Source organism: Ambystoma mexicanum, chromosome 6q (assembly GCF_040938575.1).
Source record: "Ambystoma mexicanum isolate Mex_15411 chromosome 6q, UKY_AmexF1_1, whole genome shotgun sequence".
Taxonomy (NCBI): Eukaryota; Metazoa; Chordata; class Amphibia; order Caudata; family Ambystomatidae; genus Ambystoma; species Ambystoma mexicanum.
In genome coordinates, this window is record NC_090937.1 from 1,613,648,580 (window position 1) to 1,613,662,955 (window position 14,376).

Here is a 14,376-nt window from a genome sequence, read left to right on the forward strand (position 1 = left end):
TCTGTTGCAGCTGTGTATCCACTTTCCTGGTCTTCAATAGAGGAGATCTGTTCCCTCCTCCCTGAAATAGTGGATGTGGCTAAAAGTGCAAGCTCCTCTGTTGGTCTTGCGGGGTGTTCGCCATGGTGGTGCAATACCTGTGCATTGACTTGTACCCGTGTATGTGCTCCACAGAAATATGTGGCAGGAGTGTGAATAGCACCCTACCTTCAATTGATAACATGCAATTCCTACATGCATAGTGCAGCTTCTGATGTGAACATACCCGGTGCAGCACACCTGCCACTGTCGCTTGGTCTTTGTGGTGCTCCAGACATGGTGTGTCAATGTGTTATTCACTCACTGGGTGGCCTCCCTTAATCTCTGCTCCCTTCTCCCTGAAATATCATGGTAATGATGTAACGAATGCACGCTTCACTCAGGGATTCTCTGCTTCTCCTGCTGCTCTCCCTCAATCCAAGTGTCGCCCAATGACATGTCCCACCTCGCCTAGTCTTTCTCCTACGGATATCATGGGAGCGTGCGTCTCGCACAAGATGAGCCCAGGGATTCTCTCTCCTTCCGTTCCTTCTCATATACACCTAGTGTCCCCCGATGGCATGTGGACATTCACCTTCGTCAAGAGACTGGCACTGTGTAGGACCACACACCTCACTGAATCTCTGTGCTTCTCTCTCACACACATGTTGCATGGCTTTGTTTCCTGCACGAGCTTCCTGCAGGGAATCTCTCCTAATGAATTTACAACCTAAGCAGGATTTTCTTTTATTTTTGGCACAAGTGCAATGTACAGTCACTTATACACATGTAATGCCTGGTCTCTCCACACAACCACTAGTATTTCAACCAGACCCCTTTTGCAGCAAGGCTCCTTAAGGCTGATCATGATGAAGGGCACTCCAGACATCCTGATGAAGGCTTGCCCCTAGCAAGCGTTAGTTTGTTTGTTTATTCATTTCTAATGCGCACCAGACCCGGAGGTATCAGGTTAGTGACCAGCACGTTACTATGACACTTATGTATGTGAGGTGAGGGCCTTCACATCATATGGCTCAGCTTCATGAAACAGGTGAACTGCGCATTTCTCAGAATTGGGCAGCTAAGAAAAGTCCATTCATTGCAGTGTTCAATTCTCTCTTAACTTTTTTTTTTTTTAATCAGACTTGGTTATTCTCAGAAAACTTGTAGGCCTGTTTTACCCAGAACCGGCCATGGGGACGACAAGGCCATTGAATCTCTGGATGACCACTGACCATGGAAATAAATTCCCATTGGCTCCATTTCATGGACATTTCTTTCATGATTCTTCACGTTGGATATCCCGCAAGCCTGACCTGTTTGTGGATCTAGAGGAGCCGAGTTGAAACCCTGGTCTAGACTTCCCTCATAAGCCGTAAAAAAGTCCTTGAAATTAAGGTAGCCGAGAAGAAGCTTGCCTGTGTGTAAATGGTTGGCTAGGCAGCACCCATATAAGGAGTAGGGAAGCTTAATTTCCATCACACCGATTGCTAAGCGTCATTGGTTTGCTTTTGCCCAACACATTCAGTTTCTAACTGAGCAATAAACCCCGAGCCACTGGATGGAGAAATAATACCAAGAAAATATATAATTAGAGCAAACAAAATCGTCTATCTTGGTTATCTGATTTTGGCTAGACCCTCGGCGATCGAACTTAGACGATTTCTCAGACACAAATTGCTCCCTCTCATCTCCCAATCCCTCAAATTAGATAATAAATATGGTATGTTCTCCCTTAAGCCTGTAGTAGATTTTTTCAAGGGTAAGGTTACTCCTAAACTTTTGTACGGAATGGAATTTCACTACTTGGCACTTTTGACTTTCTGGGACTCTCTTGAGGGTATCTACTGGAGGAAAATTCTAAAACTACCAAATTCCATTCCAATAGCGGCTATTAGGTATGACTTAGGGTGAGTCTCATTTCGAGCCAGGATTCTCTGGAGGATTCTCTCACTTTTTTCAGCTTTGCTTTCTCCTAAACCTGACACTCTTTATGCTGATGTGGGCCACATGATTTCTACTCAGGGACATTTAGTCAAGAATCTATATCTCAACGCTTTTAGTGATCTCTGTGACAGGACCCTGTTGGATATTTCCTCCGATAGGGACACCCTACTAACGAATCCGAATAAGGTCAAGGAGAGTCTCTTTTCTCATGACTGGAGTAATACTATTGAAAAACTACACTCGTACCCCTCTCTGAGAGATCTACAATTTGATCATAAAAAAAGAGGCCTGTTGTCTTTTATTTTGAACCAATTCCCCAACAGATATTATCGCTCCCTTCTCATTAAACTCAGATGGAATCTCCTCCCTACTTGGGAAGTTTTACATAAAAGGAAGGAGTTCTCTGATTTAGATCCTAGTTGCCGTTTCTGCAAAACTATGGGGGTGATTGAAACCGCTCGGCATCTCTTTTTAGACTGTACTGCTTTGACAGCTTTAAGGGACAAATATCTAGGACGTTTTAATGTAATGGGGCAAATGGGGGAGGCCCATTTGATCTGGTCTCAGTGTCTCACTATTTCAAATATTAAGGATGGACTTGCTGTGGCTGGATTTATCAAAGCTTTAGATTTATACGCCCCGCTGTTATGATTATGCTTGTTATGACTATGCCTGACTCTATGAAATTTCTCTTTATTCTCTGCAGGCTTCTTTTCTATTTTAGAATTTTGTAAATTTTAAAGTTTAGTGTCGGTATAATTTTAATGCTGCAGTGTATTTTGCACCGAACTCTTTAAAATTTAAATTTAAATTTGTCCCATATTCTCTGGAAATCTTAAAATCTTAACTGGAAATTGGATCTATGTTTTAACGCTTGTTTGTATAGTTGAAATTTAAATGTAATGAATGCTTTTCTACCTTTTAAAGACAATTTTTTTTTGTAAAGGTTTCTTGTAAACCAAATACAATAATAAAAAAAAAAAAAAAAAAAAAAAAAAAAAAAATACCAAGAAAATAAAAAAAATGGCCGCCACCGAAAGGAGAAGGGACTACTTTTAGTCCATTCTTCCTTTCCATGGCAGCTTGTCGCGGATCGGGAGCGGAAGTGCTTGAAACAGAATTGTTTCTAGCACATCCGCTTCCGAAGAGGAGGCAAAAAAGAGGTAAGTGGAGGGAAGGAGGAGGGGAAAGGGAAATTTGTTGAAGGGGAGGGTGGAAGGTGAGTGGGGAGTGGAAGACGTACCTGAATTCCCAGCGAGGGGAGATGGCTGCCGCCAGCCCTGTGGAGGCTCAGGTCGGCGGGATTACCGTCTGGTAATGCCCACATTCTGAGCCTCTCCATTAGTTGGGAGGCCATCAGACCCCCCTCGCCGGGTACTAATCCTGATTCTACAAGTTAAAAAAAAAGCCTGTTCTTAGACACCATTGATCCTACTGTTTATGACCTAAACTCACCCTCTTCTTCCCTAAATTCTACTTGGGCATAGTGGATAGCTGCTTCTACACGCTTCCAGCTGCACTACTAGTTCGGAAACCTCTCCTTTCAATCATCCACCTAACCAAAAACGCCGAGACCGCCCTATGCCAACCCCACAAAATGCTTCATCCTAAGCGACCTCCATGCAATGCCGGCCCGGACACTAAACACGCTCAAGGCCTTAATAGCTATAATGTCCAAAATCAACATCTGTAGAACCCGATGGCCAAGTCGCAGCACCCACAACCTTTAACTCCCCACGACCAGCACCACCACACTGAGGTGGCAGCGTGAACCGCTCACCGAGTTACCGCATCATTTCTTACACCTGCCTTTGGAACTAAACGTGCTCTACAAAAGCCTTCATGGCGTACATAGCACCACATGGCTATTCTACCTCAGGCATCCATTGCAAAGTGGGCAAATGTCCAGTGGGTAAATCAGAAAAAGAAGAAATAAGTTTGAATAAATTTGATACATTTACTGCCCAGATACAAAAAAAAAACCTCTCACAAAAAAAAAAAAAAAATTCTCGAACACATTTACTAATAAAAATACAACCATGGGTTCAAACAGGTCAAAAAAACGAAGTTGTTTGAAACAAAATTGTAAGCATCAGCTTGGCCTCATCCAGCTTTTCCCACAAACTATGGCCGATTCGGAGAGAGTTCTAGTTGCCATTGGGCAAATCCAAGAGACCTCATAAACCCTGTACTGCCCTATTGGATCCTGGCCCTTCACTAAGACCCGCCCAGCTAATGTTCTACGGCTGCTGGCTGGCCAATCAGAAGCCAGATCCGAACATCCAGTCACCAGGCAGTCCCGCTCTGGATGGCCTTTCCAACCAACCCCTGAGAAGCAGAGGGGGGGCAGGGAATGCGAGAGAGAAACAGCAGGCGCGCGGAGCTTCTGAATATTTAATGTCACAGCGCTCCCAAGACGAATGAAGAGTCCTTTAATGTTAATTAAATTAACGTGTGGGAAAAGTAAATGAGCGTCCATTAGAATGATTGAGAAGCTCCCACTTCACATGCATTCCCCGGGACAGGACATTAGCACTCACAGGCCTCTCAGCCAACAGGGATTGCATGAGTTATGAATGTTTTAGCTTACATGCTTAGGAGACTAGGGACCGTTCAAGGGAGAAACAAAGGCAAAAGAACTGAAGCTGGTCATGTGTTATAAGACTGTGCATTGGGGACAGTGCACGCCTAGAGCCACGCTTAGACTGAGATCACCTGCCCACCAGGCTGAGACTGGCCTATAGAGGAATAGGCCCAGGGCCAAACCAAAAATGCAAAATGCTGGCGTGGGCCTGTTTGTTTGGACAAAGCTAGAGGTTTTGACCAGTGTTACTGAATAAATATTCTTTAAAATGCACTCATCAATTTCTATCGAAAAACTCCCCCTTGGGTATTATTCAAACAGTATGCCACAAAAGGAATGAAAAGCCATTTGCAACTAGGGACCACGTTCTCACTGGTGCCCGAGGCATGGCCCAGTCCGACAATGCTCCCCACCCCCCATTACAATTCAACATAGCTCCCACTTTTGAGGAGAGAAAACATTAGGTCTTGAAATAATGTTTTTTTCAACTCGGGGTGTAGTGCCATATGTCACTGCTATTTTGCCCTCATATCGAAACACTGGGGCTGTCAGAATGAACATATATGGTTCATGGTTACAACATTTTAATGTTACGGTGAGCATAAAAAATTAAGACATCACTAAACTCATTGTGCATTGTGTACTTAGCTATGCAAGCAGACAACCCTTTTATCAAGACCACATGTGTTCAATATTAATATCTGTAGTCACCATTATGTTCCCAAAATGCACTTTAATTTTGTCATGAAACCTCATTGCTGCTATCGGTTTCCTTTCTAGTTTACATATGGGTATTTTGAAAGAGTACACTAAGACATAATGAATGAGGATGTTCTAGGTTTTGATAATGCCATTTTCTCAGTGCAATAAGAGCAATTTTCTTATTGTGAGTACAACATATATTGGGGGTGAGCCTTAGAAAACAATATTGTACACCTTTAGAAAGGCCCAGTTTGCACTAAATCAATGAAGTAAATCAATGTCTTTTGATTATACAGTGTTTCCTTTGATGATCATAGACACCATTGTGTCAGTCAAAATGTCTTGCTTTCGGAGAACGGGTCACAATAAGGTAAAACCAAGGACTTGTTTTGATAATTAGCATAAAATAGAGAAATACATATGCATTTGTAGACTCTTTGTCTGTCCCTCTGGTGCCTTACAAAGTCTCTCATAACCACAGCAACCCCCCCCCCCACAGAGACTATCAACGTCCCCTTCAACTCTCTCATACAGGTAATTTACCATCAGTGTGGTGGCAACATTGGCGAAGGAGACACAGGTTGCCAGAGACCATCGCAGTCCCCAGCATGTGGGATGCCTCTCTGGCTGCACCTACCCTTCTACATTGAACCCTTAAAAACAGAGCCCCCCCCTTCAAGATATCTGTGTTTTTCCTGTTGTCGTGCTGCCTGAAATGGCTCCCCTAAAAAGGGGTGCAAGCAGTGATCAAGGGGAGGAGGAGAGATAGAGAAGCTGTGATGCAGGGGGCCTGCAGACCCCACCCCTCCCCCACATAGAACCCTGATCAGAACGGGCCTGTCAGACTAGCATGCTGAGGTCCAAAGGATCATGCATAGCCACATTTTAAATTCCAGATTCAATATAATAACTCTGGAGAGTGAGACAGTCAAAGAGGGAGAGTCCCAGAGAGATGGATGGTCGGATATAGGTGCAAATGATAGAGCTGCGGTCACCGTACTATAGTGAAGGTGTGTAGCTAGTTCCATAGGAAACCCAAACATTGAATTGCTACTAACGTTTGACTTGCAGAGCGGATTTGGCTGATATTTTGCAATATTTTGCAATATTTGTCCGGGGTGCCCTCATAGTCGACATTTTGTGAAAGATTTGAAAAATTTGAAAAAGTTGTTGATAAACCCAAAATCAATGTTTGTGGCCTACTCTCTCACTCATTATCCCATGGAGAAAAAAATCCAAATGTGTGCACAGCACAGGGCAAAAACTGCTTGGACCAAATAAGAAAAAATGTGGGCACGAAACATTGACTCGATTTCTGGGAGGGACCTGGGGTTATTCCATCTAGTAGTTTTTAAAATATTTGAAAGGGAAGGGGGTGGCCTCGTCTCTCAAAATGATAGCTATACCTCTCATGGTTCATTGCAGCAGAAAGGCTTTTCAGGAATAAAAAAGCAGTCATATATGTTTCTCGATTCAAGTGATTACCGCAGTAATTACCACAGTAATTAAAAAAAATAAAAAGAAATTGAAAAGTGAAGAAAACACTACTTGGAGCTGGAAGAAGGGAAATCACATCAGCCGAGAGGTGGGGGAGAGAGAGAAAACATCATGGGAAGTTGGGAAGTTGGGGGCAGTGTGGGGAGCCAGTCGCAGATCAAATGTGTTTTCGCATTATCGCAGTAATTCCCTGATTATTACTGAAGTAATAATGATGGAAAAATGTGCCATTGATAAAAAGTGGGCATTTTCACCATAATTACTGCGATATAACCATGGTAATTACTGTGGTAATTATCGGGAGAATGGAAACTGAAGAAAAAATAAATGGGGGGCATCCGTTGTGATCAGATCTACTAGGCCGGCAGAAATGGGTCTTTGTGCCAGTGGCCCTAGAAACCTATTTCATTGGGCCCTTTGGGGCCTTCAGCCGTGGCCAGCAGCCATGGCTGAAGGCTAAGACAAGTGGGCTTCAAAGAAACCTAGGGTATTAAAATATAGAGTGGGAATGATCACTTACTGGCCAAAGGCCGTGGCTAGTGGCCCCTAAAGAAATTGGCTTAGGCTAGTGGCCCTTGAATAAACTATGGCATAAAAAAACCCTTGCAACTAAGTTAAATCATTTTAGTTAAGGGACTGTTAAGGTGATCAGATTTACTGCAACAAATCCCTTGAAATTCAGTGGATGTGGGACGTGATGATCACCTTAACTCGGTGTCCCCCGTTGCAAAGCCCAAGAGCACAAACATAACAAATGGGATTCACAATGGCAAGCCAAATTAGAGGCTGGCAAGATGTGCAGCCATCTGTGTGTGATCTGCAGGTCGCAGGTTCGAAATCGACAAGTCCAACTCACCCTTTCATCCTTCTGAGGTCCATAAATGAGTACCAACTCCGGTTGGGTGATATTGTATGTCTATGTGTTCTATGTGAAGCGCTTAGGCATAAGCGCTATATGAATAACACATCATGAGATCTTATGGGTCATCAATGGGGGCCGTCCCCCTTTTGATGAATATATGAATATATCTGTATTATAAATATATATATATATATATATATATATATATATATATATATATATATATATATATATATATATATACATCAAAGCAAAAAAAGAGGAAAAAACCTCAATGAAAAATGGACAGTTCAGCCTGCACTCCAAGTCATGTAAGAAAGCAGCAAGGTCCCGTTTGTGCATGAAAAACGCCAGAAACTCGAAATAAATTACTTTCAAGTTTATTGAAGATGCAAAAAGTACATCATGTTTACATCATGTTTAAAAAACCGCCATAGACCCCAAAACAGAGGCAGGACACTAAGAGAGCAGTCCTGTATGGACGCGTTTCGCGCTATACACAGCGCTTGTTCACCAATATGTATATAATAAAAACATCCACCCACTGCACGCACCCTTTATAAATAAACAGAGATATCATGGAGGACAGTAAACATAAAAAGACACACCTCAGTATTGAGCTGCAGTGAAATGAAAGAGGAACATCTAAACTGCAGGTGCAATGGTACAGACGTCACCTGTATTTCATGTGGGGTGGGGCTTAGGGTGCTGGGGATGACGATCAGAAAAGGCACCTGTTTCCTGTTGCTGGTGGGAGCATTAAGAGCTCAGGAATGCAGCCATCATAAGACATGATGGGGAGAGAGAGCCGAATGAGGAAGGATGGTGTCTGCAACATTGCAGCCAGTTCCACTTCATGGGAAAGGGACACAGAAAATGCTAGGCCACATGTTAAAATGGGGGAGAGTCACATAAGAAGGAGAAAAGGGGTGATAGAGAGAGAGATGTCATGAAGTGAAAGAGTCAAACCTAAATTGCATGTGGAATGGTACAGATGTCTCCTGCAATAGGTTTGAGGGTGGTCGCAGGGTGGGGGCAGCAATCTGATAAGACCCTAGGCTCACTCTAAGAGAGAGAGAGAGAGAAAGAGGGGGGATAGGGAGAGAGAAAACCTGATGGTACTGCCATAGAGAGCACTCAGGCGCCAGACTGCACGGCCACCGAGAGATGGAGAGAACAGAGCCTACGTGATGATATTTGTAGATGAAGTGTTAGAGAGAAAGAGTGTGTACGAGAGAGAGGGGGAGGGGCTCAATGGGCACAGGAAAAGAGAAAGAGGCTGGCCGAACAAGGCGAGAGAATAGTGAGAGCGCAGCTGACAATGAGACTTTCACCCTCAGAGCAACAGTGGTGCAGATTAAAAAAGAGAGCGAGAGAGAGAAGGAGGGGGAGGCAGGGAGGGAGGGAGAGAGAGGGTTCTTCTGAGGATATCAATCGGCAGAACCTTTTTCCCTATTTAAATGCCACTGATTGCTAAACTAGAGCACAGATCTCATGGCCGCCATGATCATAGAAGTTACTGAAAACTGTGGGCGTCGGAGTGAGATGGGGATGCAGGTAGAAAAGAAGAGGGGGCTAGATAACAATATTTTATGGAGCTAAAATCCTCAGTACCTCCAACTTTGCAATGGGTGATAGGATCACACCGTTGAAGTACTCCTGTACCCAGCAATTAAGCAAGAGTCCACTTTTTTTGGGGCACTACCTTTCTTCACTATACAATGTACCACAATAGTCACGTTAAAAAACAATCATGCAAAACAAATCGGGTTTTGGTTCTGGTTATTTTCATATTTACATCAAGCACTAACCCCGATCCAACACTTTCACCTGTTGAAGACCTCTGTGGAGCAGACACCTCCCACCCATTCTTCAACTTCCTTCCTGACTCATCTTTACCTTCTGCTGGAAATCTTCCTCAAGCCTCACCCCTGACCGCTCTGTCTCCCCCATACGTCACCTTCGATCGCCACCTTCTGCGTCCTTACCTTTCTTACCCATCATAGCAATAATGGAGTGGGGGCTTTCCTGAACCTGCATCTCCGGTCCATCGATAGGCCAGATCTCCATATTACCATGCTGCCTATCACACCTCACCCTCACCCTTAGTGGATGTCACCCTCCACACCCTCCATCCTGTTGATTCGTAGTTCCCTTCCTCGCCTTCAGTCCCACCAACGATCTTTCCATCTTACTCATGTATTCGTAGTGATGAAAGGCCCTTCTAATTGCTTGGTAGGGGCTGACATCTATCCTGCACCCCCTTCCATTAATGGGCCCTTTACCCACTTTGATCCTCACTCCTTGCATACTGTTAATTTTCCCTTGTGACAGAGTCCTTGCCCATCCATTCTTTCAGATCCTAGGATCAAAGCCTATAGTGTGGCCCTCTAATTATTTTGATGCATCTATTTGATTCGCCTAGATCTTAAATGTTGCCCTAAGCAAGGGTCTGAAACCCATGGCTCACCAGATGTTTCAGACTATGACTCCCTTTATTCCTCACAATTGGCTATGTTGGTGAGAGCTGATAGGAGTTGTAGTCCAAAATATCTGGCGAGCCAAAGGTTGTAGACACCTGCTATACGGATGTCCCAGTGGTGTATGCAGTCTTATGTGCACCCCCCTCCTTTCCACTGGTGACTACTCTTGGATGGATGGACTAGCTGTGTTTATAAGGTAGAGGGTGTGGTGTTGTGCCCATCTGTGATGCCTAGAAGCCAACCAAGTGAAATCAAGCTTGCCCTGAAAAGGCAAGACCACACATTTCCCCATGTATGGATGGGAGGATGGTAGACTACCTGCTCTTCTTCCAGAAAGATGACTCAGACCATGAATGCACTTCTGGTCTATATGATCAAATGCACTTACATATGAGTGACTATGAGAAGCACTCAGCCTTGATAGGCCAGGATCATTACATTCCTATTAAGGTTTGTGTTACAATTTGGGGTGTAATCGCCTTCCCGATTACGATCTCCTCGCATGAATCATGGATGCTGCACCAGCACTTTGGCCTTTCGTGGTGATCCATGACAGCCTTTGAGCAGTGAGTTTCCAGCGTGAACCATAGGTGAAGCGCCCACTTCCCTTCCATAAGACAAAGCCTAAGACTTGAACTCCTTGACGTTGACCCTGTATCTGTCTGAGTGACTATGGAACAAGAGATTTCTCCCAAAAGTAAAGCACGATATCAAGCAGGCATACCCTTCTAGGGGAGCTACAAAGTCCAGGAGGACAGCACAGAAGATCCATATAGGTCAACAATGCCTAGGTCGTTCTCTAGATTTGAGAGCCCAATTATTCACCAACCACACCCTCTCAACCTTTGACACTCAATGGTGACACATTTACCTAGCAATATCACTTCTCTGTCCACACAAAAGCCATAACTGAATGTTCTTAGTGGTCTGCACAGGCTGCTGACTCAACCAGCATGATTCAGATGAAATTCAGCAATCAGAGTTGTTTACTGTGACTATTGATTATTGATAGTGAAATTAATTTGCTGTGCCAGAAATTCCTTGCATGCTCCTCACCTGAACTTCCCGACTCTCCATCATCTCGAAAAGAGGTACCATATTCAAAACCGCATTTCTGGGCCCAACAACAACACGGCTGTACTCTTAAAAATCCTACTGCAGTCTCCACTTTTCCTCTGCCATCCCAGGACCGCTGCATTGCACTGGTCTCCCACTTCACAAACAAAACTCAGGACATCCTTTCCTCACTCTCCTCTACTCCTCTACTCCCCACTCTCACCCACTTCAGGCATCCCTTGGCCCCCCTCGCCCATCTCTTGTACTCTCTGCCTTCTCGCCCAACACACTGGATGAGGACTCTAAACAAGTCCTCTCTATGATAGCCTCCTCCAAACAGGTGCTCCCCTTCTGCTCCAGAACTATCAAGGACAACATTTCCCCCCTTGCCCCAGCCTTGGCTGATTTTTGCAATTACTACTTTGCATTGGCTCCTTCCCACTGCCCCTCAAGCACTCCCTTGTGGACCCTCTCTTAAAAAGCTGTCTGCCAACGCTTCCTGCTCGGCTAACTTCCACCGTAAAATACATTACCCCCTTCCTGGGAAAACTCTTGGAGTAATTGGTCATTTCCCAACTGATCCATCACACTGAATTGGTTCACAGGCTCCACAGTCTGGCATCGGAGAAGCCATAGGCACGGAAACAGCTCTCCTGATCACCCGTGAAGACTTGCTCTCAAATCTTGATTCCAACTCTCCTCCCTTCTCATCTTTCTCAATCTTTCCTCTGCCTTTGATACCGTCAATCATGCCACCCTTGTAAATTGACTCTGTGATACCCTTGGCATCACAGTCCTGGCACTGGACTGGTTGACTTCCTTCCTATCTGACTGACCTTCCCAGGTTCAACTGGGTCCATTCCTCTTCTCCATAACACCCTCATCCTGTGGCGTCCCGCAGGGCTCTATCCTCTCGCTGTGACTCTTCAACATCTAACTTGCCCATCTGACCACCTTCTTTGCTCACTTCCAGGGTTATGCAGATGACGTGCAGCTCTCCTACAAGCTTCCCTCCACTTCCTCCTCTTCCTCCTCTCTCATTCCTGACTGTCTGACTGCTTTTCATGCATGGAGCGCTTCTAAAGATCTCTGCCTTAATGCCAGTAAGAATGAGAACCTTCTCATTGGGACCCCAGCTCCCACCATCCCTCCTACTCTCTGGCCACACTCCATGAGTCCCCTCCACTCACCCTCTTGTGAGGCTAAAAACATTGGAGACATCTTCGACTCCTCTCTCTCCTTTTCTCCACACATCATGGATCTTTGCCAAGAAGGCCCACTATCCGCTGCAGCTCCTCAGAGTCAATCTCCTTTTTCTCACCTTCCCCCAGAAAAACTCAATGTCTGCAGAGCACTGGTCCTCTCGAAGCTGGACTCCCGCATTAGACTCTTCCACAATCTGACTTTAACCTCTCTTATCCCTCTTCAACTAATCCATAATAGGGCTGTGAGACATATCCATGGCCTCAAGCACAGAGACCGCATCTCTCCAGTCCTAAAATCAATCCACTGGCTCCTTGTGGGTGAGAGGATCAAGTTCAAGACCCTCTGTATCACCAAAAAGGTTTTCTGGGGCTTTAGACCCTGCTTCATCCAACTCTCTCTCCCTAAATGGCTCACTGCTAGAGCCCTTTGGTCTTCTCACTCCAACTCTCTGCAGATTAGACGCTTTTCCAAGCAGAGAGTGGGGGGGTTGATCTCTCTCTTCGGCAGGAGCCTCCCTCTGGAATGGTGTCCCTGCCCTTCTCAGCCTTGAACAGAATTTCCTTTAGTTCAGGAAGCTACTCAAGCCTCTCATTTTCTCTTCTTAATTCAGTCTCCCCCTCTGCTGCTAATGCCCCCCACTACCGCATTGGCTGGCTGCCTGGTTCCTTCGGAGTCCTACAGGGCACCAGGCCCTAATCACCCAGCCTACACCAGGGCCCTGGTCTCCCTGACCCCTCCACCCCCCGAGTCTGCACTTGCCTTTCTGGGGCCCCTTCCCCTTACTAGCATGGCAGGGTGTGAATCCCTGCCAAGCCTGGTCACCCCCTTCCTTGCAATAAACATGTGGTCCTCACTCCCTGCACTCCCGGCAACCCCTGGCATATGCCCACCTGGCCTCCCTTAGCAGTTGCCTAGCCTCAGGGGCTGTCATCTTCCTTTTCTCCTTACCACCCCCTGCACGTGTATACTTGCACTCTGCCAGCACTTCCATCCCACCCTAGCATTAGCCCATCCCCCAACCGGCACCCCCCACACCCTAGTAGGACCGTTATTGTTGTTTTCTTCCCCATCCTCCCACTTTTTTTGTCTTGTGGTGTCTTGAAGCATCATTTGTTGTATAGGTGCTTTATAAATACTCAATAAAATCAAATAAAAGTAAATCCCACTGTTAAGGTCATGTGCCCCACAATGCCACCGTCATCTCCTTCACCCAGAGTGCTGTCACCAACGTACTTCCACAGACACAGTCCATTCACCGCAGCTGCAAATCCAGTCCCTGGAACATCGACAGCTGGACCTATAGACACCATATAAGGGGTCCTTCAGCCCTATATAGTGCTCCGATCCTGATTCGGAATGGATGAACTACCTGAAAGGCCGAACATGACTCTCTCCTGGTACATGGTCTGGAGCAAAGCTTGACACATTCCTTTTCCTGGAGATCAACCATAGCCATTTGTATAGACGATTGTCTGCTGAGGAATCCCTTCTGAACCTTCCTCAACTTTGTGTTTATCAGGATCGTGCTCCGTCGGATGGTTTGACTCTAGTGCTCCACTCGCATAATGCTTCTTTTGATGTTATGAGCTTGCATCTGAGGTATCCTACCTGCACCTCGTGATCATTGAAACCTCTGTTCATTGCCTCGCCCAAACCCTTCCCAAAGCACACAATAGCCTAATATTCTGAGAATATAATTTCCCATCATAGAATTATCTTCCAGAGAATTGTCACTTCCTATACTTTTGCTATGACCTCATGATGTAGTTGTCTGTCACCATGTACTCAACCTATCAGTCCTTTAGACCATGCCTTGACTCACTGCTTGCGCCCTCATTGGCGATCTCTGTCTTTCTTGCAGGACTTTCTAATGGAGACGTTCATAATGTTCAAGGACTTGATCGGGAAGACCGTCTACCCCTCGGACTGGATGGTGATGAGCATGGCGCACAACAGGTGCGTCAACCTCTCAGCACTATCTCCTACAGTTGATGTTCATGGGTTTGGATGCAAACACTCAT

General features: G+C 45.4%; 1 protein-coding gene across 1 annotated transcript in view; it reads left to right on the top strand.

Moving 5' to 3' along the window:
• Positions 1-14,376, top strand: part of LOC138516908 (dedicator of cytokinesis protein 2-like) — a 2,920,848-nt gene that overhangs the window by 2,142,197 nt on the left and 764,275 nt on the right. Inside the window, exon 30 of the mRNA XM_069632364.1 lies at positions 14,217-14,311. Within this exon, the coding sequence (XP_069488465.1) occupies positions 14,217-14,311 (95 nt within the window). The remainder of the gene's footprint in view (positions 1-14,216; positions 14,312-14,376) is intronic.